Below are 26,046 nucleotides of genomic sequence, written 5' to 3'. Positions count from 1 at the left end.
AGTATACATTTTAAGCAAAAATCCAATAACTGGAAGGGGGTTCAGTGTGTGATGCCTGATCCTTGTCTGCCTCTGATTTGGCTCCTGATAACATAACTTTACCACAAGGTGGCAATGTTGGCAAAGTGATCTCAATGTGGTGTAATTGTTGCACAAGATTGAAATGTGACCAGAGTAAGGTTGCTGTTCTCAAATACATTTAATAATTCATCATGTGTCAAAAAAAAACACAATTACTCACAGTACTAACACAGTAAAAATAAATACAAGTAATGTTTCTGATAAAAAAACTGTAGCCCTTTTTATTTGGAAACGTGCAGCAGACAAACCGATGAGAACTCATGCTACACACAGTTGCTTTCTAGTGTATCTCTGCTACATATTTCTTTTTTTTACTAGAAAAACACACACACACAAAACACACAGCCATCTGCCCTGATTGAAGGGTTCAACACAACATCTTGGAGAGAATCGCGAGCTTGTGCTCTCACATGCCAGTGAAAAACGATGACATTCACTCCACTCAGCTGCTCATTACAGTGTCAGAAAACCGTGTATTACAAAAATTAAACACAATATCAAATTTTCACATCAGTGCAATTAAACCCCTGACCCGTTGGCTCTACCAACAAAAGCATGCAAGTCAATTACTCTATGAATCATCACTCTTATATACAATAGGTCTGCTTACTTTCAGTGCAGCCATATTCACAAACTACCTATAGGCCTAATCAAATGAAAAAGCAACTGTTAATCTCACAACATTACCAATTAGATACTATTCAGATACTGATATGAAAGCTTTATTAAGGTTCCCTGTGTGTCTGTGATGCATTCATGGGGTGTTTTGTGGAAGTCATTGAGCTCCTCATTTCTATTGTATGTGAGGCATTTTAAATATAATACGATGGGCCATATATAGTCAGGACATCCCTGTGGGATTGTATTGCTCCCTCCTAATCCAAAGCTTCAACATCTGTCTCTTATCTTGCTGTGTCTGTCCTTTGCTTGCCTGAATGTCAGCTATCAAACCTGCCTCTCTCTGTCTACCTCTCCCTCTCTCTCTCTCTCTCTCTCTCTCTCTCTCTCTCTCTCTCTCACGCACACACACACACACACACACACACACACAAACATCCACACTGCATGCACAGGTTCTCCTTTCAGACTCTGCAGCCTCCTGCAGGTCCCCAGTTCCCTTGATTTAATGTATTCATCAGAAACAGACACTGAGTGAGGGGAGGGAGCAGATTAAAGCCCTACAGTACATCATGATAGGGACTGCAGTATTTTCTGCTGCAAGACAACCTTTAAACACCCTTCGTCTGAACAAAAAGCTTTTACCATAGGCCAAGTTTGAAACAGGGACAGGGAAAGGAAAAAAATGCAGGCTACTTCTCAGAACTGAAAATGAAACACCATCTAATCGTATCTGTATTATCTCTGTTACGAGATAATCTCCCCAGAAATGAAGTGACCATTAATCGCACACCCTCAAAGAAATCCAAATATGTCTGGTATGAGTGTCTGCTGTTGACCTTACTGAATATGACAAATTCAAAAGGAAGACTCGATGATATTGCTGCCTCTCCGTTTTGAGTCTCACAAACACAGCTTCCATCCTGTCAGGCCTAGCTACAGCCACAAGACAACCCTCAATAACACATGCTGCTGTGTAAAATGGGACGCACAGCCTCAAATATGTAACTGTCTAGTTGATGTGAAGAAAAAGAACTGTGCTTATGCTAGTCGTATTGGTTTTCCCCTGCTTCCTCTTCTTCTACCCCCTTCCCTGCATCTACACATTTGGCAGAATTTGACTAGGAAGTGGTTGGATGACCATGTGTGAAATTTTAGTGTCTTTTACAGCGCAAGCGTCTAATAAACCTCATTATGAAAAATCAGCTCAGTAAAGCAGGAGGCCACAGGGTATTTTTCCAGCCATTTAGATAAAAAGTCCATTTCTCCACTGCCGCTCCACTCTTGAGGGGTGGAGGGAGCTCTCAGGGTCACATGATGGTGCAATGATTCCTCTGTAGCGCCCCCTGCAGACGGATGGAGGTGTGGTTCTGGCGCATGCCCCGTGCCACAGCGATGCCCAGCAGCTCTTTGAAGAGCAGGACTACGTGCCAGTTAAACTTGGCAGAGCACTCCACATAGCCGCACTTCCAGGTCTTCTTCACCAGGACTGACACCGCCCTGCGAGGCATGAAGCGCTGCCGCTGCAGATCTCTCTTGTTGCCCACCACCAGGATTGGCACCTCGCTGCTGCTGCCTTCCCTGCAGGAGCATGTGAAAGGTAAAAAAAAAGAAAAGGTTCATTTCAAAAAGCACAGTTATCATCTGGGTGTTTGTCACTGGTTGTTTGGGCGTGTGCAAGATCTCTGTGTGCAGTTTTCCTTCCTTCTGAGGTGTGCGGGGGCGGACTAGAGGATTACAGCTCACAGGCTCAAGGGGCCTCCCACCACACTCTGCAGCGACTGGTTTACAGCATTGTGAAACTGTATGGCAAGCCAGAGGTAGGCATAAATTAGTGATTCAAGACTTGTGTTTGTATGCTTCGTCCTACAGTGTTAATGAAAAACCTCATCATCCAGGAGGACGTCATCAAGTCCAACCACCTGATTGGTGGTGGGTTGGAAATCCAATCTGACGCTCTACTTAAAAAGGAGAGAACAATGTAGAAAAAAGTAGTTACTAGAGGAAATCCTGGATTAGATTGTAGAGCAAATACTATGAAGAAAAGAAGGCTGATTATAGAAATCAGATTTCTGACAATCTGATAAATGTTTACATCAAAGGCTTTCTGTTTGATTGGGTGCCAAAGTCAGTGGAGCAGAAAGATTTAATTATTGTTTTCCATGAAAAATAATAACATTATAAATACTATAGTAGGTCAAGTTGAATTCACTGAGGACTATTATATCAGGTACATTATGAAACTTGAAGGAGCAGTGATGTGTGTAAGCACAAGACACCTGCTGACTTCCTAAGCTCAATGTCAGCTGAGGTCTAAATTGTTAAAGCTGCTGTGTTACCACTTGATCTCTTCCTCTTACAATGAATGAGAAGGTTTCTTTTGTTACACTGTGCCTCATCTTCTGACAAGGACTTGCATACTTATGCATATTTGCGTGTCTGCCTTGACAGATGGACAGATAGCTCGACAGAGAGGAAGACACACACACACACATACACACACACTCAGAGAAATGTACAGGATAATTTTCAAGGCCTGAGGCGAAGTTCTTAAAGATGTAGGGTTGAAAAACACATTGCAGCAATCATCTCACTTTTCTCCTTTTCACAGTTTGTGCTCACATAACAGACTTAAAAATATCTCCTTGCATATCCGCTCCAGCTTGAGTATTTTAGTAGAACGAGATGTACTGTATGTGTGTGAGGTTGTGTGCATGCATCTGTGTGTGAAAATTGGGGGAAACTATACAGGAGAAATAAACCCAACATTGTCATGGTCTTCACTGAACTGAAGGGAGGCTTCATTCTAGAGGGCGTAGAAAAATAGAGTAGAAAAAACAAGGTTATTCTGGTTTTGAATGGGTTTTGTCAGCAGAACTTTTATTAAGCATATATTTTAAAGTAAAGTAAAATAAACAGATTAATTCTTTATAGTTGACATTGACAGTGCAGCCACCTTGTGCTGCAACAGCCTCCATTATTAATGATTTCAGTAAATATACTATCTGTCCCATCTCCTCTCTTTCCTTCCCTCCTCCAGTCTGACCTTAGATCTTTGTCCTGCTGTATGATTACACATTTCTCCTGTTTTCCATTCCTCTTGCATTCACCCTTCCTTCTCCAGCTGCTGGTGATAATGGTTTTCTGTCATGGGCCATAAACATTCATGGTAACACATTTGGAGCCACAAGAAGGTGGGGATGACCTGTGCAGTGGCAGTTTGGACATGTGCAACATAGCAGGACAAATGAGGCCACTTATCACACCTTTCAATATGCAAATATATGCAGGTATGCCAACAGCGAGGATGATAGAGCAGGTGATGCCTTTTCATTGGTCTATTGTTGGGTCCTTTTGGCTCTTGTATTGATTCAAACCCAGCCAGGAGACCTTTATTGTATCTCCCTCTGGTTCTCAAGCCACCTATATGTTGCTGCTGTACTCTGTCCTAAAAATAATCTTTAAACTGCTGATGACGTCTCAGGCTGCTCTCATGCAGCAATGCCAGAATCAAATGTCATTCCTAAACTGTCAGGATAGGAATAGAAGATATCACCACAAGCAGACTATTTATCACTGTCACACTGTCACAAACGTGTAATTGTACAGCTTTGTGGCAGGGCTGTGAAATTGCATGCTGTCTCCAGATGGGTGACATGGTGATGTCATTAAAAGTCATCAGTGAGGGATAACAAGCTTTTACGTCAGTGGTTGTATGTTCATTTACTGTCTGGCCAGCTGAGAGCGTGCGGTTGACCATACTGTACCTGTGCTCCACTATCTGCTGTCTGATCATCTTGACGTATTCAAAGCTCTCCACGCAGCAGATGTCGTACACCAGGATGTAGGCGTTGGCATTGCGAACGCCTCTGCAGCGCAAATCCAGCCACTCCTAAAGGACAGACACACAGAGAGAAACACATAAATATACAAACAAATAGATATACAGTTTTTCCTAGAGAATTTTTTGCCATGCTATTGGATGGATTTGTCATGGTTTGGGGACTTTTGTTCTGTTATTTCCTGTTTTATTTAGTAATATTCTCCCTCCTCTTGTGTCTGGTAGTTTAGCTTCCTGTCTTTGATTGCTGTGATTGGTTTCACCTGTGTCTCGTTGTCTCCCCTACCTGAGTGTATTAAAGTCTCTGTGTTTTCTTTGTTAAGTGTCAGATTGTCGTCGTACCAAATGCCCTGCGTTTGTTCCCCAGGCATGCGTGGTTGCCAATGTCTCTGTACTGCTCCCTGCACTCTTTTGGATTATTCTTTGTTTGGACTTCTTTTATTGGAATTAATTCTGGGTTGAATGTTACTTGGACTCCTCAGCTGCCTTTAGTTGTTTTGCTTTCTCGTTTGGATTTGTCTGTACTACTTTTATTCTCTGCCTGCCAGTATCCTTTATAAGTTTTCTGGGGTTTTTAAAAATCAAACTGCACCTGCTCCGTTTTAGTGTCTGCATTTTGGGCTCTCCCCCCTATTCCTCCTGCTTGGCATATTTGCTATTTGGTACAGATACACGTGGTACCCAGAGGATGTATCCTACAGGCTTTGGTGATCCCCTGTCTTTTCCTTTAGTGCCACCATGAGGTTGACATCTGTGGTTTTGAGTGAAATGTCTTGACAAGTATTGGAAAGACTGCGCGTACCAAATCTTATGGCATTCATGTCCACCTCAGGACAAATTCTAATGATTTTGCTGAGCCTCTGACTTCTCATCTAGTGCCACCATCATGTTAAAATTTTAATTTGTCCAATACAAAATTGATGACTTTCCCATTAACCTCAGCTGTATGTTGTATTTAGTGCTAATTAGCAAATGTTACCATGGTAACACACAACTAAGATGTAAATGTTGCCTGCTGAGCATCATGTTAGCGTTTAGTTTGACACAATGAGAGTCAATGTGTGCATGTTAACATGCTGATGTTACCATTTAGCTCAAAGCACCACTGTTCCTAAAACAGCCTCATAGATCCGCCAGCCTATAATGCACATACTTACAGAATACAATAACAGTACAGAGCCGCAAGCAGAACAGCATGTATTTCTATCATTATTCTAAAGCACTTTGGCTCAAAGTCATAGTTCGCCAACTTATAAGAGATAAGTGTGTATATACGGAGCCTTCTGTCAGGAGAAGGAAAACATACTGTTTAACTTCTTGCTGTGTGGCCAAGCTTTGTGATGCAGTGCACATGCAGTGGATCAAACAGCGGCATTTGTTTGATGGTAATGAGTTTCAAACTGTAGTTAAAACACATGGCACAAGTGGGTACATTTGCACCTTACTGAGGGACCGTTGCTTCAACAGAAACACAGTGACCCATTCTTCTATTCATGCTGTTTCCCAGAGCTCTCACCAACCCACCACCACCTCCGTCGCCGCCTCTAACAGCATGCAATGAATTTATAAGCATTTGATCTGATAAGAGGAAGAGAGGAAAATAGAGGAACTTCAGGGGGTGGGGAAAAAAAGATCTGCTGAGGGAGGGAAATGAGAAAACAAACGCAGCCCTGAGAGAATGTCGAAAAGATGAAAAAAGCAGTAGTGGATCAAGGGATGAGCAGACAGGGTGTCAACATAACCTCTGGGATGCACGCACACTGCTAATGAAGGGTCTGGAGACAGACTGTCAGGAACTCTGCGCAGTTCAATTCAATTTAGCAGGCAAACAATGCATACTACACTCTGTACAAGAAACAATAACGTATGACTTATTCAATTCTAACTGCTGTAATGCACAAACTATATGGGGGCATTTTTGAGAAATAAAGCGGTTAGACATAAGAGCGTAATAATTTCATCAGAGGATCTTACAGGAGTAGTTTGACATTTTGGGAAATGGGATTATTCACTTTCGTTGCAGAGAGTTAGATAAGATCAATACCACTCTCATATCTATACACTAAATATGAAGCTGGAGTAAGTAGGTTTGTTTCACCTTGTGCCTATGGCATTGTATTTGTGTCTAATTTCTGAGCACTGCTGAAGCGGTTTATTTTTTTCATATGTTATGATTGTCAAAGCTGTCCTGCTTGACGTAGTAAATTATTTGGCTTTGTGTTTTTTTTGACTGATGCACCTGCACCTCGGGCACAGATGATTTGGCCTCTTTGGAGTTCTGTTTGTTGCATCATGTCACTTTGAAAACTCAGATATCAAAGTGCTGATTATCAAACCTCTTTTTTATTTTTATGCTTTTAATTAGCATCAAGCTAATACGACCCTTATTTGTAGCAATGATGATTGATTTGATGGAAGTATTTTTCCATGTGTAGTTTACATTATTTCTTTTATCTCCTGCAACTTGAATCTAATTACATTGCTTTCAAGGTTGGAGAAAATATGCTTTTCATTTATTTCTTTTCTTTTTATTGCAAGACAAAAGACAGAACTTTGACAGGACAACACGATGAAAACAAAACAATGAATACAGGCAATTAAAGTTTAGTCAAAGGAACGTGTGTGTGTGAGAGAGAGACTGGGAAGAAGTCTATAAGGTGGATGGGGTGAGCTAAGGGAAAGCATGGGGAGAGGAGAGGAAAATAAGCTTTTCAAATCAACACACTGTACAGGCAATCTGTACAGTCTAAGGGAGTAGGCAATGATCAGTGTAACTTCTAATGACTATAACGCTAACACATCTGTGCCACCAAGGAATAATTTGCCTTCATTCAATTTGGAAAAAGGTGTTTGTGGGTTTGTGTCTAGGTGAGATAATGAGGCCAATCAGGCACAGAGACAAACATGTGGCATGAGGATCGCTGCCATCAAAAGTGAAAGAGAAGGCAGAGGAAGTAAGGGCATCACTGTGTTGTGAAAACTGGTATAAATGTGATTATTTTCTCTCTCCAGGTTGTCTACAGTCATTTCTTCTTGTCACTTCTATTGTAGAGTGTCCAATACAATTTTTAAATCCAAAGCCGTGTCAGGCAGGCAAACACCTCAGAAAATATTCCCCTATTCTTGCCAGGCAAACAAGACACATTCCCCGTCATAACACAGCATATAATCACAGCTCACCCTTTTCTGATAATTGAGGCAATTGACGAAGTGAGATGCACACAGTGGCTTCAGTTGCAGCCTCACATCCTTGTGGGGCTAAAAATAGCAGCTTGTGTTTTCATCTCATATCTCTTTGTCATCCAAGTCCTGTTACATGTGGAGGAGGGGCTGGAAACAGCGACACCACTACTCCAAACCCAAACAAGAGTCAAAATAAATAAATGAAGAACAAGAGTTGGGAAGATAGGACGGTGCAGCAATACATGACTGATAAACTGAAATCAAATGCGTTTAAAATGCATGTGTGGGCATGTTTATTTGTGTGTGGTTGTGGGAGCGTGAATGTGAAGTGTGGTGCCACTGTCTGTATCCTCCAGTCGGCCTTCTTAACACGGCGCTCAAAAAGAGCATCTCATCATTCGCTCCTCAAGAGCCAAACAGAACATGTTTCCCTGACAACCGCAGGCCATAGTCAGTTTTTAGCAGGCTATGACAAAGCTTTCATGTCTCCTGACAGTAATGGATGCAGCTTAACTGTAATGAGTGGTTGTGATGGATCAATACTCAAGCACACGAGGAAGGTCAGTGTAACCTGGTGGGGGAAGTGTGCTGAGCAATTAGAGATATGTCACACATAGGCCACGCTGGCCGATTTCTAATTCAAATCTATGGGGGATAAAATTCCCATTACTCAATGGTGACATATACCAGGCAACCATTAAAATTTGTATGTTTGATTGTCCGTTTGAGTAATTCACTTTGTTTGAGATGATGTGGAGAGGATGGTCTGTTGCTGGTTAAACTATGGCTAAACTTGGGAAATATAGTCATGAATTGTTGATTTTAAAACAGGAGCTAACAAAGATTTTACACGACAGTTTTATAATAGTTCAACATTTTCAGAAATACGCATGAGTTTGATGAGAAGAATGATACCACTTTCATATCTGTAAGGTAAATATGAAGCTGCAGCCGGTTAGCTTAGCTTCGCATAAAGACTGGAAACGGGGAAACAGCTAGCCTGGCTCTGTACGAAGGTAACAAAATCCACCTGCCAGCACCTCTACAGCTCACTAATTGACATGTTATGTCTCATCTGTTTAATCCGTACAAAAAGTACAAAGTGTAAAAATGACCCTGTAAAAATGTACTTTCATATTTAGTGTGCAGACACGAGAGTGGAATCAATCCTCTCATCTTACTCTCAGCAAGAAGGTAAATGAGCTTATTTTGTAAAATGTCAGATTATTCCTTTAATCATGCTTGTATGTAACAATGTTGGCACTATTCACTGAGCTGTACATAGTTTATAATTCATTCAACTGTTTCTATTCTAAGAACACAATTATTCATTTTACTTACAGTAAATTGTCTAATTTGTATTTAGTTTGTTTAAAAGACACCACCAAAATGTTCAACTCATGTAAGCAAAAGCTTAAATGGTTTGTACACCTCATTTTTCTACCGTGTCTGTGCGAGTCAAAATTACACAATGTGTAATCATTTTCACCTTGTTATCATAGACACTATCGACAGAGATAAGTGAGAAAAATGTCCAGAAAGAGCAGGAACGGGAGAGGGAGCATTTTGTGTGGGAGGAAGTCATGGAGATACACGATGGCAAGTACAACAACAAAAAAAAGAACAAGAAAAATCATTGCTGAATCCGCTGTTAGGCTTAAATCCATCTGCCATCACATCCTATTGACACACTGTGACAGATGCTCTCTAAACACAATGCTATCAGCAACAGACAGACATACCGTAAAGCAAACAAATCATTACACCATCTCAGCCTCACAGTAAGATAATAGATATCTTGCCTGTCTCCAGCATGGGAAAGGATAAAAGCAGCTGTCTACGTGGTTAAAATGGGGTCACCCAAGTAGCCCGCCAGAACATTACTGTTCTTCTTTCAAACATAATCTGAACTGATGAGAAACTGCCACGCTGCATAAGTATGGAGGCGTACTGACTCACTCCATTCTGCAGCTTATTCATCACAAATTTCAGAGGACATTATAAAACCTCATTTGGTAACCCTTACCTCGACGGTGTCCATTAAACTCTGTGCAACCTTTCTAATTGACTGCATCAAATTCCTACTGTCTCCGCTGTTGATCTTTTATTCCCAGCAGGGAACTGTGCTTTAATTCAATCTGCTCTGTACTGCAAGTAAATTTCAATCAGGTTTCTTTGTGCTGGCACTACCTGCCGCTCATTGTGTCCACCGGCCCTGACCCAGGTTACATTTCTCTGCCCACGGGGTAAATACAGAGAAGGGCGGAGTAAAAAAAAAGCCCTGTGTCTCATCGCTGCTCTCGCTGTGAATAGAGCACGTCACCAGACAAAGCAAGAGAGCGGGCTTCACAACAAGCCGGACATGACAGGAGCGGAGAAGAAAAAGTACAGCAGGCCACGCAGGGTCGTTCCTCAGCAAATGAGTAACCATAAATCTGTCTGATAGAAATGTTGTGGCAGCACTCAGCTAATGGTTTTCTCTGCCTGTATACCTTCCACAAAGAGCCTGCCAAACAGGTGCCTTCTCACTGCACTACACTCTGAAATGTTCACACTATACAACATGATATCAAATGATGAGAGCTGCGTATGCTTAAAAGCTTTCTCATGTGACTCAACCTTTGGGACACACACTAACACTCCCACGCATTTACTCATAAGACTCATTCCATCTTATTCCTGCTTCACACCTACCAACTTGTTCCCTAATGGGGGTTAAGCACCATTTAGCAGAAGAAAGAAGAAACTCGATCAGTCTTTACAGAGGGTCTCTGTGGGCAGGAAACAATGAAGCACTCTGCAGACCTCTTAACACTCTCTAACAAAATGTTAAATCTAGTAGAACAGCAACATGTAATTCTGCAGCAGCCTGACAAGATGATCACTCTGGCCTCTCAGCCTGCCTGTCAGATGTTTTCTGTGTTAATGCTGGGCTTTCTGAGCACACAGCAAACCAACGCTTTGGGAGGCCTCTAGTTTGAGCTGCTCTTTTTTGCCTCCTCCTTGGCCTGATCTCATTTTCTCGGTGGCACCTCGTCTGTGTAGATAACCACAACTGTTCTTGGGAGGACTAAATGTGTGACACCGAAGGGGAGAGAAGTAGGAAAACTCTCAGCAGCAGCAGAGTAAGGTGTGGTGACCTTGGAGATTTCTATCTTGAAAGCGTCACAGCCTCTCCACCGAGGCCACAATGGACAGGAGTCAAACACACACCTTAAGTCAACAGAGGGTTGGAGTGGCGCACGTTGTTTCAATACCCAAGGACCTTTCACACTCATATACAGAGACACACACACCAAATCCATATTTTTTTTACTTGTTTGGCTGGTAAAGAGAAGAGGCGTTTTTGTCTTCAAGCATAGGATCACATTTTTTTCAACTCTGTCTTGACACTCATATGCACATATGCACATTGAAACAAGTTTTGGTTGCTGTAAGTGTGCCTCCTTTCTGGCTGTGAAGAGATCCCTTCCTACAGCGATGTCAGTGTAAGTGATAGGGGACAAAATCCACCGTCCTCGTTTTGTGTAAAAATGTACAAGTTCAGCTGGAGCTAATATGAGGATTCAGCCGTCTGAGTTACCAAATCATCTCTTCCAAAGTTACAGCCTTTTTTGTACCAAAATCCCTCTTTGTGTTTCCACAGTGTTTCACTGCTGAGCTGCGGTGCAGGGACAGCAACACAAAGAGGGAATTTCGGACTAAAAAGACTGTAAGTTTAAACGATATCCACTTAATAAGACTAACTCACACTGTTGAACTATACATAGCTACACAGAACGAGGACTGTGGATTTTGTCCCCCATCAGTTAAATTACAATTGCTTTAAGGGATCTCTTCAAGGTCAGTATGGACGAGAGAAACAATTATAGCTTTCACTAATGCTTTTAATGTACATATAAACATTTAGGTATTGTTTTAAGATGGAGTTTAACAAATATGAACCTATCCTTAAAATAAACAACTTGATGAAAAACTACAAGAAAACCTGAGATAATTCCTAAAAATCCCCAGTTATTGGCATGGAAAACGACAAAGCTACAAATCTGCTTTGCAAAGTGACTACAAACCATTGGGCATATGGAGCTACAGTGCATTTTTGCTATGATCCTGCAATCAGATGTCTCTCCAACCTAATGAGGCGTTGCATATGACCTGCGGCCATGAATAAAAGGGCAGTCTGTTCTATTTTTAAATTGGGAGTTTAACCAGGTGCTGTGGCGATGCCTGCAGCACAACCCTGCTATCATTTTCTGTGCATACAAGCCAGGTTTAACCCAACCACCACATCCAGCATTAGAGTGTTATCAACTCATCTGAATATATTTGAACGCTGCTCTTCCTGAGGAGTCTGTAGTAGAAATGTTATGATTAATAAACAACAACATGCAAGCTGGCATTCCTTCCTCATGAGGGGGGTTGAGAGAGAGAGAGTATGTTTACAACGTCAAAGTGAAGCTCTCCAAGGCTTTAAGTCAGTCGGGTCTCCATAGCAACTAGTAGACTAGGGACATCTGATAGTGATAGGAGAATAAATAAAATTGGTGCTCTTGTCTTTGAGAAATGCCGTTGGCTGTGAACAGATGGTCACTTGTAAAATTAAGTAGAGGTTTAATAAATGAGATGTGAATTGAGGCAATCTGAGAATGGTTCACCAGCGCTTGTATAGGCTAAATCCTCCTCTAGTAAAGTTAAATCTTTTGGGGGAGCGTCTATCTACGTCCTCAGACAGAGACATTATACCTGACTGGAGCTTGATGGAAAGGAGGAGATTGGCGGGACGTCCAAAATCTTCAGCTCATACATGATGCCGTTCAGTATGACGGAGGGTCTGTACACATATCTGGTCCTGGTCGGCGTGTACACCTCCGAGAAATCGTTATAGATGAACTGGCGGATTATAGAAGTTTTCCCCACTCCGGGAGCACCGATGACTGCGATACTCAGCGTCTCCACCATTCCTGGAGCACGAGTTCAGCACCATGGACAGCGACGACAACAACGACAGATGTGACCGTCCAGAGACACAGCTGGCCGCCGCTGTTTGGTTGCTGCTCTGATGGAATTCAATCCACCGCTGCCCCTTTAACCAGCCGCCTCTAAATCACCCTAACCGGGCTCAACTGCGTGCAATTAAACGAACCAATGGCCGAACGAATCATCCAGCCGTCGAGCAGAGCGAAGAAACTTTATCTCCAGGCTGAGGGTGAGAAGACAGGAGCCATGCAGCTCGGAGGTTGTCAAAAACAAAGCTCAACCATGATCATTCAGATGGAGGGATTTTCGCTGCCTCTGCAATCCAACACAGAGAGAGAAACTCTTGGTTTTCAGGGGACATCCCCAGGTGAACTCGTCCCCCGAGAGGAAGCGTAAAAGTCCGTCCTTGTTGTCTCCACATGGACATAATCTCATCCAGGCTAGACTCTGACCTTGTCCAAACGCACAGGAGCCCTCGGTGTCTTCATTGATTATCTCCTCTGCACCTCTCACTCATTTCCACCGATGCACCACCACCGCGCTCCTCCATCACAGGGAGGACGGGCGCACAGCCGCCAGCCTAGCAAATAAGCTTCCCACGTGTTCTGAAATTGCGTACAATCCCATAATCTTCTTCGTTTGTCGATGACAGAGGGATAGATTTGCATGTATGTGATTCAAAAGAGAAGAGGCAATCCACACAGCCTGCAGACGTGCGTTTTCTGTAAAGGCATCTGGAGCCTATTAACGAGCATTGTGTGTCGGCCGTTGGAGAGACAGGAGCTGGTGAAGACTGCTCTCTCTCTCTCTCTCTCTATCCCCTGCCCTCCTCATCCAATAGGATCATGTCGTGCGCAAGGCGTGTGGAAGGCTTTGAGCTCCTATACGCTGCACATAAATGGCATAGGAATAGGCTACGCACTATACATCATCTCAGCGTGAGGGTCATGGAGAAGCGGCGCAAGACAGAACAGTACACGACTTATTATTGGAGAGGGTCCTCGGGCAGGGCAGGGGGGATGAGTCCCATCAATCACTGGTGGATGGCAGCAGTGACACAATGGCCACAAATCCACTCAGTGAACATTGGGTTCTCACTTTCTAATAAGCTGTCAGGTCTGCAGTTATAAATGTAAGCAAGACATTAATAAAGTTTTTGCAACAATTCATTAAGTCTGTTAAACTTATAAACCCTTTATAAAGGGTGCCTTATTTCACGTGGGCCTGTTTGCATTGGAGAGGCATGAAAAGCCAAGTCATGGACATTTTGAATGTGTCAAAGCAAGAAAATGTCATTGATTTCTTATGTTGTCATACAAAGTTGAAGTATGATGTGGATGTATAGATTTACTCCCAGATATGTGCATGTTTATGGTATTTATGTTTTATAAAAGCACTCAGTTCTTATGTGTGTTCTTTCATGCATGAGTTTGGATAATGTCATGTAGATCATAAATAGTAGTTAATCTTTTCAACCTTCAGAAGTCAAACATGCATATAAAATGAACTGTGCTCTGTTTTACACTCAGGGTCATGGCTAATATAAAGGACACTGACGTCATGTCCTAGTAACACTTTGAAACTTTGGGGTTTTAATAACCAGGTTTGGTGGATAATTGAAAGGATGGTTCCAGTATATTTTAGACTAAGTTTAGTAACACTTTATATTTAGCCCTTCATGTTGAGAAATAAACTGCACATATAATTGAATAACTGAAATATGGAAATCCAAATAAAAAAATGTATGGCCTTTTCTGGCCTCTGTATTTTCTAAACCCTGGCCATGGCCCTGGTTACACTATTGTAAATCTGTTTTACTGTGTAGAAATACAATGATCACTTTCTTAGTATTAACTTTGTCAGAAGTCAATAACCTTTATACGGACTGAGACTTTACCAAAATGCAGTGCAGTGGCGCCCCCTATTGGAATGCATTCATCACATAGGATTGATATAGATCATTCATTAAAAGAAGAGACTCCTTGAATACAGCTGACCTTTATCATTCACAGAGGAACAGATCTGAGACCAGAGGTGTTTGTCTTCCCAATTAGGCGATGCAGTTGAAATCCTGGTTAAGCTTTCCCAGGCAGCTCGCACTTTAAAAGACCCTGTCACCGCTTCAGAGAAGCTGCTCTGCCTTGAAAATGCACTCGGCTGTGGATAAACCTCAGACTTCACTCATGGCTCAAAGTTGAACTGAGAGATTTTGTATGCAAAGCTGTGAGGGCTGCCTAGTCTGTAACACTGGAGCAGAGCTGAGCAGCCCATGAGAAGAGACACCTCAGTGGTCATTAATGATTGTAAAGTATGGTGTGTGAAAACAATGCACGCTGGCTTCCAGGGACTTTGGGAATGTGAACTTTGCCAAACAAATGAAACTGAGATAACGTTTTGCATCCTGTGACACTGGGACTTTGGCACTGGCAGACTGTGCCACAAAACAAATTGTCTTTGCACTGCATTTTTTACTTTGTCATTTTGTCACTGTCTAAATACGGTAGAAAAGACTGAACATGTGAATTTATCAAGACTTTTAATAGTTCTCTTTCAAATGATGTACACACAATGAACAAAATCATGTCAATCAAAAGCATCTGATTAAACATTTGATTTGTTGTTGGGGGGTTTTTTTTATTGTTTTTTTTTTTTTATACAGCATTTCATATGAATCAGCCATCACCACACACAAAGACACACTCAGAATACAAAGCCACCTCTGTTGTAATCTTTACAAGGTATTAGCGTAAGTGCATACATCCTGTAGAGCCGATAAAAAGGGCTTCAGCGTAACGACTCGGAAAAAGGAATCCAATGAATCTAGTCGAGTATGCAGGTAAAACAGGGACACTGGGTGCTGTTCTAGCTTTCTGTCGGCTAAGACAGAGTACATGATTACTCAGAAGTGTTACAAACCATGACAACATAAGTTTAGAGTTATCTCACCTGCGCCTTCATCTCAGGTGGCCATGGTACTCGAAAAGCTGCATTGAGGATACAGAGAAAGCCAAGTGGCAGAGAGAGCCCGGGTGGCCGTCACTGACGCAGGGGAAAGCAGCAAGTACAAAATCCGCAACACCTGAGGCTCTCTCCCAGTTTGCCACATGTACACCAACAAGACTACAAACAAAAATTAAACCATGGAATGACTACGTAAGAGAGCAGGCAGTGGACAACTGCTGCTAGTCTATAAAATGTCCAGAAACTGATGTAAAAATTAAAGAAACAGACCAACAAACAGTTTCCATGCGCACAGCACACATCAGACAGTCTGCTTTAAGGGACAGCAGAGGATCTGATCCCACTGCTAAACACAGACACTAAAGAAAACTCTACAAAAAGACAAAGACAATAATGTAGTTTGTAAGTATTTATGTCTCTAAGGCCCAGGCAGCCACCTTCCACTTCACACAGGTGGAGGAGTAAGGAGAGTTCAAGCCTTATTCTGCCGCATTTTAACTGAAAGTACCCCAAATAAATATGCCGACAGTGACAATTCACCTGCTGATTGCAGACGCTAAAAATAGACTCTAATTTGCAGAGAAGTGGGGCTAGATAATGATTAAAGAGCCTCATGCAGAGAAAACAGGAATGCAAGTCATACAGCTGTCTGTCTCCAAAAGAATGAAGGTCATCACATGATGGCTCAGGTAGGGAACGAACTGAAATGTGTTTTAACAAACATACAAAGACTGGACATGACAGCCAAGAAATGGAAAAAAAAAACTAACAAAAAACAAATGTCTGCAGTCTTAAGAAAAAAAAAAAATATATATATATATCATGGGCCAAATATCATTATTAACCATCCTAATTAAACAGCTGGATGACATACAGAGCGCAGCCTCCAGGCCCAACACAGCAGGAAGTAGCTCCTGCACAGCGCAAGGTTGTGGGTGAGGTGAGGGAGAGCAGGAGAAGGTGCCAGGAGTCTGTGAGGGCAACGGCTGGGTCGATGTGGGGGTGTTTTTCAGTTCTTCAGCATCGCCTCATAGCTCTGGAACACACACTGGGAAACCTCTGGAGCTCTGCACTTCAGAGAGACCTGAGGTAGAGAAGAGTCGAGCAGGGTTGAATGTGATTTGACTTATAAGATCGGAAGTTACCACAGGCAACAACAAGTCACATAAACCTTTAGCAACAAGATACACCAAAAAAACTCATATTGAATTTGTTCATGTATGTTCATGTGGAGACACAGTAGTTGTTTTAATGACATTGCAAAATTAAGAGAAATGTGAAGCAGAACCAAGTTAGTGTCAGTACAATGGAGTAATAACAGGCTAAGCTGATGTAGCAACTTCATTTTTAATCTTTATTTTTTTATCCAAATCTTTAAGATAAATTGCACAACTTCAAACAAAGGAAAAGGGACCTTAACTTTGCAGCAAAAAAAAAAAAAAAAAAAAAGTTTCACGAGCTTATGGGTACAAATGAGACCGCAGCAAAGCAGAATAAGCAGAAGTTTCCTGGTCTTTTTTCCAGGGAACAAAATTCATTATTTTTCAGATGAGGGAGAGAAAAAAAAAAGAGGCTATGGATTGAAACGCTCCCTAATTCAGTCTCATCAGACACAGACAGACATACAGACAGAAATATAGATAGATAAACACACCAGAGAAAATAGAGGCAGCCTCTCCACTCTTTGATGTTAGTCTCAGCTGGGAGCAGGTTTAGGATTTGATACAGCCTGACAAAGTGAGTCTCCCCCCCATCAGCAATCATACTGCAGATGTTATTTCCTCAGACCCAGAAACACACTCTTTACAGGAAACACAAGGCAGCTGGAGCTTTGGAATAATTGTATCAGGACAGATACTGTCATGATGTTGCAGTAAACACTAATTAATAAATACAAAAAGCAGTGATGCTGAATATTTCAAAATGTTTCACTAATTGCTGCACAATTAAAACCAGCTGTGCTTTCTCCTTTGACAAATGGAAGCCTTAATAACCCGCATATCTCTGTGAGGTGGGAAAAGAAGAACCTGCATTTTTCTTGCCTTGACAAACACAAACACACACACGCACACACACACACACACACACACACACACAATGCATCCATCTCTGTCCACATGGAGCAGCTCCGCCTCTCACTCACACTGTTGTTCTTTCATCACGGTCATTTCTTAGAATAGCATTTGTTCCACCGGAAAACAGTTTGAGAGGGGGGTCACAGTGTAAGTTTGCTACATATAGTAAGAACAGAGACAGCAGCAAACAATGCAGAAAGATAAGAAACTAACTTCCCATGTCCAGGGAACGCCCTGCTGTGTTTTAAAAATCTGCATTTTGGTTTGAATGATTTATCTTTAATTGTTGGGCACTGTATGTCCTTTATTAAACAGCAGACTGCGGGCAACTGACAGGGAGAGAGATGGGGAATGACATGCAACAAATGTATCCAGCTGGACTCGAACCAGAGACGCTGTGATAACATGATCAACGCCTTAGAGCCCCTAGGTTACCAGAATGACTTTTATTTCTCCGACTGTTCATTTTGTGTTCGTGTTCACTTTATTCTATATTTTCTTGAATTTGTGATTTTGGGGTTTTTGCTTATTATATTTCAGTATTCCTCCTCAGCACTACCTTATGACAATAACAAAGTACTGCTTTCAGTCATGTTTGTTTTTAAGCTTTCAAATGTCTGTTGTTTCCTTTAGTTCTGAAAATGACGTACAGTGTCTAAATTTGAAATTCCAGTATTTTGATAACACTAATATTTACTCTTTGAGACTGGCACCATTATTACAGTGATCAGTTATTTGATTTGGTGAGCTACTGCCGAGAATTTCACACCAGGCCCCTCCTCAGCTCGATGGATATTAAGATCAAACAATGGAATGTGTTGTGGATACCACAGAGCTGCAGTGGAATAAGGCAGTAATACTGCACAGCTCCTTAAGTGTTGCCTCTGTGTACTCGGGGCTCTTTACTAATGCATGCTGCTGCTAGTAACATTTAGGAAGCCGCTCTTCTGTCAGCATGGGGTAAGAGATATGAGGAAATGCAGAACCAAAACCCTCCAATGAGAGACAGACACGTGGATTCATACTGCTGATAAAAACGCAAGCAATTAACCAGCCTGGAAACACTGCAGGAGTCTTTGGAAAAACCTGCATAAATGGGGACCTGGAGCCACTGCAGGTCTCTGATGCAGCAATGCAGCACCGCAATAGGACAAAGCAAAGAAAGATGATTAGTCAATACATGATCATGGTTCGATAAGAGTGATATGTATTGTAATGCTAACATTTGATATACTTAAACACAACTGGGCAAAAGTTGTTCAAGTCAGAATTGAGTCTAATGGTTTAAACCTTTAGATTTATCCTTTAGCATGTCAACTGTATGTGTTAACTAGGGGTGGGCAATATGTATAAAATCCTCTGCCCATGGTGTATGTAACTGTATATTGATATACTGTATATTGTGATATAGTACATTTTCTAGATAATCAATTAAATGTTTTTATGGCTGAAATAACATGATAGCTGTGTTTTTGGTTCAGTTAATTTGATACTGGAGAAATAAAGGTACTTCATCATATTTTTGCCCAGTAATGGCATACAGCAGTCCTCACTAATTTGTACTGTACTACCTACAGTATTGTTCAAAATAATAGCAGTACAATGTGACTAACCAGAATAATCAAGGTTTTTAGTATATTTTTTATTGCTACGTGGCAAACAAGTTACCAGTAGGTTCAGTAGATTCTCAGAAAACAAATGAGACCCAGCATTCATGATATGCACGCTCTTAAGGCTGTGCAATTGGGGTATTAGTTGAATTAGTTGAAAGGGGTGTGTTCAAAAAAATAGCAGTGTGGCATTCAATCACTGAGGTCATCAATTTTGTGAAGAAACAGGTGTGAATCAGGTGGCCCCTATTTAAGGATGAAGCCAACACTTGTTGAACATGCATTTGAAAGCTGAGGAAAATGGGTCGTTCAAGACATTGTTCAGAAGAACAGCGTACTTTGATTAAAAAGTTGATTGGAGAGGGGAAAACCTATAAAGAGGTGCAAAAATGATAGGCTGTTCAGCTAAAATGATCTCCAATGCCTTAAAATGGAGAGCAAAACCAGAGAGACGTGGAAGAAAACGGAAGACAACCATCAAAATGGATAGAAGAATAACCAGAATGGCAAAGGCTCAGCCAATGATCACCTCCAGGATGATCAAAGACAGTCTGGAGTTACCTGTAAGTACTGTGACAGTTAGAAGACGTCTGTGTGAAGCTAATCTATTTTCAAGAATCCCCCAAAAAGTCCCTCTGTTAAAAAAAAAATGTGCAGAAGAGGTTACAATTTGCCAAAGAACACATCAACTGGCCTAAAGAGAAATGGAGGAACATTTTGTGGACTGATGAGAGCAAAATAGTTCTTTTTGGGTCCAAGGGCCACAGGCAGTTTGTGAGACGACCCCCAAACTCTGAATTCAAGCCACAGTACACAGTGAAGACAGTGAAGCATGGAGGTGCAAGCATCATGATATGGGCATGTTTCTCCTACTATGGTGTTGGGCCTATTTATCGCATACCAGGGATCATGGATCAGTTTGCATATGTTAAAATACTTGAAGAGGTCATGTTGCCCTATGCTGAAGAGGACATGCCCTTGAAATGGTTGTTTCAACAAGACAATGACCCAAAACACACTAGTAAACGGGCAAAGTCTTGGTTCCAAACCAACAAAATTAATGTTATGGAGTGGCCAGCCCAATCTCCAGACCTTAATCCAATTGAGAACTTGTGGGGTGATATCAAAAATGCTGTTTCTGAAGCAAAACCAAGAAATGTGAATGAATTGTGGAATGTTGTTAAAGAATCATGGAGTGGAATAACAGCTGAGAGGTGCCACAAGTTGGTTGACTCCATGCCACACAGATGTCAAGCAGTTTTAAAAACTGTGGTCATACAACTAAATATTAGTTTAGTGATTCACAGGATTGCTAAATCCCAGAAAAATTTTTTTGTACAAAATAGTTTTGAGTTTGTACAGTCAAAGGTAGACACTGCTATTTTTTTGAACACACCCCTTTCAACTAATACCCCAATTGCACAGCCTTAAGAGCGTGCATATCATGAATGCTGGGTCTTGTTTGTTTTCTGAGAATCTACTGAACCTACTGGTAACTTGTTTGCCACGTAGCAATAAAAAATATACTAAAAACCTTGATTATTCTGGTTAGTCACATTGTACTGCTATTATTTTGAACAATACTGTACAAAGGTCTAATTTTGAGATATTAAAGGGATCGATACAATGGTGTAATTATATTGCAAAATCTCTGAAGGAAGACAAATTTATGTTCCTACTTTTAACCCAAAAACAGAGACTTGTGAGAAAACAGTAACCCTTTGCTTGTGTAGGAGGACGGCAGATATATTTATGTGTAGGGTGATACTTCAGTGTCCATTTCTGTGTTGAAACTCACTTTAACCAAAACCCCCCGAATTACCAGCTGAAGAGGTGGGGAGAGAAAATCAGCCAACATCAGCAGTCACATAGTTGCCATGGGGACAGGAGATGGCAGATGAGAACACCAAGCTTCATGTCAAAAAGATAAGCAGTGTCCCAATTCTCCACTATAAAAACTATAAAGTATACATGAGCTCCGATGGAAGTGTAGAGCTACTGACAATTTCAAATTAGGAAACTTAAAGCAGCTAAAATTGATATTTTTATAACAACAATGTATCAAAATACAGAGAATTATCACCCGCATTCGCAGCTCTCCTCAACTTTACAGAGCTTTATAGCGAGTTTCAGCTCGTTGTTTAGCTGTCCGCCCACAACTTTACTGTTTTGGTTCCGCTCTCACCACTCTCATAGACCTGTCAAGGGACTGCAGAAGAAAATTAGCTTTAAGCTAACTCTAGTACAATACATCAAAAGGTAACATTTATGTTTAATATTATACATGGTCCCTTTCCAAATATAATAAATTATACAAACAGCATTGTTGTTTTTTTGCCAAAAAAGCTCGAAAAACCCACTGCACACTACCTGCTCAGCACCAAACACAGTTAGCGATTAGCTGGTGAACATAGTGGAGCATTTAGCAGCTAAAGAGTCAGATATTTCCCCCTCGTTGGTAGAGACCAAAAACAGAGCAAACAGAGAGTGAATATTAGACTTAAATTCATCAGGTGGACACAAACGACGACAAGTTCTCCATATCAACTTAAAAGTCAAATGTCAATCTTGTGTTCACAATTTGTTTCTGTTGCCTCCAATTGGTCAAAATTGCATGTTTAAAGAGAAAGCAAAAGGTTTTTCAAAGAAGTAATATTTTGTTTCTTCCATGAGCTGTCTTACTACTGTCCACCATAATTTAATTTTCCAACTGTGAGCTATTTTCGTTGTGCATTGCATTGTGGGGCAATAGTGTACATTAACACCATTGCTGCACTACATAGTCAAACCCAGCTAGAATCAGTATGGAGTGTGTAACTGGGACACAGCTATAAGTAGTGAGGCATCATGGGAGAGCTGAAGCCAATCGAGTTTTGAGATATCAGAAAAGCCTTAAAACAGCATAGGCAAAAAGCAGCAAAAATCAAACATGCTACTATACGTCTCCAGTCATGGCCATGAATTGTAATTGTTTTTATGTATTATCTTCAGAAGCGCAATACAAATCCAGAAAACACGCAGTGGCAAGGCTTTACTTCTTCAGGTCTAAAAATAGCTGCTGACAAAAGGCTTTAGCGGCTTGGCTTTAATGTGCCGTGCCAAGAGAGCGCAGGGACCATGCAGCAGCCAGCAGCTCAGAGAGACGAGCATCAGAGTACACACTGTACATGCAGCACAGTTAACTTGAAAGTCTAGTCTTCTCTTCAGTAAACAATTTATGATCCATCTGCAAAACACAGAGTAGCCTTTCCAGCCCCACTGAGGAACAATTTGAACTTTGAAATGAACATGAAATCAAAATGATACAGGAGTACAGAACAGAAACTGTTGAAGGTGGATGAGAAAAACTTCCTGAATTAATGAGGTCACACCAAAAATGGAAGTGGAAATAAAAATACAACTAATCAAGAGAGAGAAAATGAAAAACGCACACTGCCTCCAGCAGAAACAAATGACACGCAATAAATACTCTACAAGTAATTAAGTAAAAATCAGCTTTCATTCAGTCAATTCATCTCATACTTCATCTCAAGGAAATGCTCCTTAAAATCATATTTCATGCCCATGTACATGGTGACGTACTAAACTGAGTAAGGTGTGTAAACAAATTTAAAATTCTGAAGATTTGATGAGCGAGAGCTGGGTGACTGAAAAATTGACCAGTCTAGACAAGAAAAGACAAAGACAGTTAATGGCACCTTATAAATAAAAACATGACCTGAAAGCAGACTGAGTGATGAGCGGGGGGTGGGGAGTCACACCAAGGTCATCGTTCTGGACTAGTCATGCAGAATTTCTAAGCCAAACACAATCCATCAAGAGCAGAGACCGTGGCACGCTGACAAAGCAGAGACATGCAACAACACAATGGAGAACACAAACAAATACATGTGCGCACACAAACACAGATGAGTCACCAATACTAACGACACACTCCAATCACTGCACAATCAACCAGCCTCCCCCCTTCAGCAATCTCACCACTCATTACTGCACATCAATCTCAGTCATGTCTCTGCTTGTTCAGATCAGCCTCGGCTATGTCATTTGTCTCGATTCATGACGTGCAGTGATGACAGTATTTTGTTAACTCCTTGTTGACTTCATACTGACTTTGTTCAACAAGTCAGGCTCTACTTTTGTGCTGAAGTACAGAATCAGAATCAGAAATACTTTATTGATCCCCGAGGGGAAACTCTTTCATTACAGCTGCTCACTATCACATCAATGCACACAGGAATTGAAGTACTAAGCAAATCAAAATATAATACACAATTTATATTAGCTGTATTATAAAGTACAAAGTGGATATAAAGTATAAAAACTAAAATAAGTATGTACAAAAGTGGATTTACAGGTTGATAAGTATGTACGGTATAATACAATGTAACTGTAAGTGACTTCCTGTGGCGCATTTTGGGGAGACGAGTCTTTCGCTGAAGGTACTCCTTTGTTTGACGAGCACGTCATGGAGTGGGTGGGAGACATTGTCCAAGATGGCATGTAGTTTGGCCAGCATCATCTTCTCTGACACCACTGACAGAGTCCAGCTCCACCCCCTCAATGTCACTGGCCTTACGGATCAGTTTGTTGAGCCTGTTAGTGTCCGCTACCCTGCTGCCCCAACATGCAACAGCATACAGGATAGCACTGGCCACCACAGACTCATAAAACATCCTCAGTATTGTCTAGCAGATGTTGAAGGACCTCAGCCTCCTCAGAAAACAGAGGCGGCTCTGACCCTTCCTGTAAAGAGCTTGAGTGTTCTTAGCACAGTCCAGTTTATTGTCCATGTGTACTCCCAGGTACTTGTAATCCTCTACAATGTCCACACTGACCCCCTGGATGGAAACCGGGGTCACTGGTGCCTTGGCCCTTGGTAGGTCTACAACCAGCTCCTTAGACTTTGTCGCATTGAGCTGCAGATGGTTCTGCTCACACCATGAGACAAAGTTACCTACCACAGCCCTGTACTCAGTCTCATCACCACGGCTGATACATCCCACCACAGCAGAGTCATCAGAAATCTTCTGGAGGTGCCAGGACTCTGTGTGGGGTCTGTGGTGTAGATGGTGAAGAGGAAGGGGGAGAGGACAGTCCCGTGAGGGGCAAAAGTGTTGCTGACCACGCTGTCCGACACACAGTGCTGCAGACACACATGCTGTGGTCTGCTAGTCAGGTAGTCAACAATTCAGGACACGAGGGGGGCATCCACCTGCATCGCTACCAGCTTCTCCCCCAGCAGGGCTGGCCAGATGGTGTTGAAAGCACTGGACAAGTCAAAAAACATGATCCTCATTGTGCTTGCCGGCTTGTCCAGGTGGGTGTAGTTTCAGCAGGAAGATGATGGCGTCCTCAACTCCCAGCCGGGGCTGTTAGGCGAACTGAAGGGGGTCCAGGAGGGGTCTGACCATGGGCCGCAGCTCTTCCAGCACCAGTCTCTCCAGGGTCTTCATTATGTGGGAGGTCAGTGGTCTGTAGTCCTTGGAGCCACTGGGACACGGCGTCTTCGGCACAGGAACGAGCCAAGATGTTTTCCACAGAACAGGGACCCTTTGAAGACTCAGGCTCATGTTGAAGACATGGTGAAGGATTCCACATAGCTAGGGGGCACAGGCTTTTAGCACCCTGGGGCAAACGCCATCGGGGCCTGCAGCCTTGTTTGAGTGGAGTTTCATCAGCTGTCCTCTCACCTAGGCAGTAGTCAGGCACACAGCAGAGGTTGCAGGCGGGGAGAGTCGTCAGTGTGGAGTTAGAGTTGAGTTAGAGGGGGGATGAGCAGGAGCCAGTGTGTCGAATCTGTAAAATAACAGATTAAGTTTGTTGGCCCTGTCCAAGCTGCCTTCAACTCCTCTGCTGCCAGTTGGTCTGAAGCCAGTGATGCTCTTCATGCCACTCCAGACCTCTCTCATGTTGTTCTGTTCTTCTTCCTGTACTTCTCCTTGGCCTCCCTGATCTTCACCTTCAGGTCAGCCTGGATTTCCCTCACCTCCTCCCTATTACCATCGGTAAAGGCCCTCCTCTTGGCATTCAGGATGTCTTTGATGTCCTTTGTTACCCACGGTTTGTTATTTGGATAACAATGGACCATCTTCAGTGGGACAATGCAGTCTACACAGAAGTTAATGTAGCCAGTGATGCACTCAGTAAGCCTGTCAATGTCCTCTCCATGAGGCTCACAGAGTGCATCCCAGTTTGTCACCTCAAAACATCCCTGAAGTGTCTCATAGGCCTCCTCTGACCATCTCCTCACTGTCCTTGTGGTCGCAGGCTGCCTTTTAATCAAAGGCACATAGCAGGGTTTGAGGTGAACCAGGTTGTGGTCTGACCTACCCAAGGGAGGGAGGGGGGAAGAGCGGTATGCGTCCTTAACGTTAGCATACAGCAGGTCCAGTGTCCTCTCCTCTCTAGTAGGACAACTCACATACTGGGTGAAATTAGTCAGTGTTGTTGAAACACTAACATGGTTGAAGTCACCCGAGATAAATATGAATGCATTCGGGTGTTGAGTCTGGAGTTGTGCTATGGCGGTGTGAATGCCGTTGCACGCCAATGCCGGGTTAGTAGAGGGGGGGATGTAAACAGCCACAACAATGGAATGTGAGAATTCACGTGGCAAATAATATGGCGTCCCACAGCTAACAGTTCAATGTCCGGGCTACAGATACTCTGCTTGATAGTAACGTGACCATGGTTACCA

At 42.2% G+C, this 26,046-nt stretch overlaps 2 protein-coding genes across 7 annotated transcripts in view; both read right to left on the bottom strand.

Moving 5' to 3' along the window:
• Window positions 1-295: 295 nt before the first annotated feature.
• Window positions 296-15,082, bottom strand: rasl10a (RAS-like, family 10, member A). Its single transcript, XM_044195441.1, has 3 exons — window positions 12,467-15,082; window positions 4,467-4,591; window positions 296-2,280 (listed from the first exon to the last, which is right to left on the bottom strand). The coding sequence occupies exons 1-3, from the start codon at window positions 12,680-12,682 to the stop codon at window positions 2,010-2,012; spliced, it is 612 nt and encodes a 203-aa protein (XP_044051376.1). The 5' UTR covers window positions 12,683-15,082; the 3' UTR covers window positions 296-2,009.
• A 137-nt stretch (window positions 15,083-15,219) lies between these two features.
• ap1b1 (adaptor related protein complex 1 subunit beta 1) overlaps window positions 15,220-26,046 on the bottom strand; it is a 30,337-nt gene continuing 19,510 nt past the window's right edge. For all 6 annotated transcript variants that reach the window (XM_044195430.1, XM_044195431.1, XM_044195435.1 and 3 more), the window contains one exon: window positions 15,220-16,745. In XM_044195430.1, coding sequence (XP_044051365.1) covers window positions 16,671-16,745 — 75 coding nt within the window. In that variant the 3' untranslated portion in view covers window positions 15,220-16,670. The remainder of the gene's footprint in view (window positions 16,746-26,046) is intronic.

The sequence above is a fragment of the Siniperca chuatsi genome, linkage group LG5, assembly GCF_020085105.1.
Source record: "Siniperca chuatsi isolate FFG_IHB_CAS linkage group LG5, ASM2008510v1, whole genome shotgun sequence".
Lineage (NCBI taxonomy): Eukaryota > Metazoa > Chordata > Actinopteri > Centrarchiformes > Sinipercidae > Siniperca > Siniperca chuatsi.
This window is presented reverse-complemented; position numbering and strand designations above follow the sequence as displayed.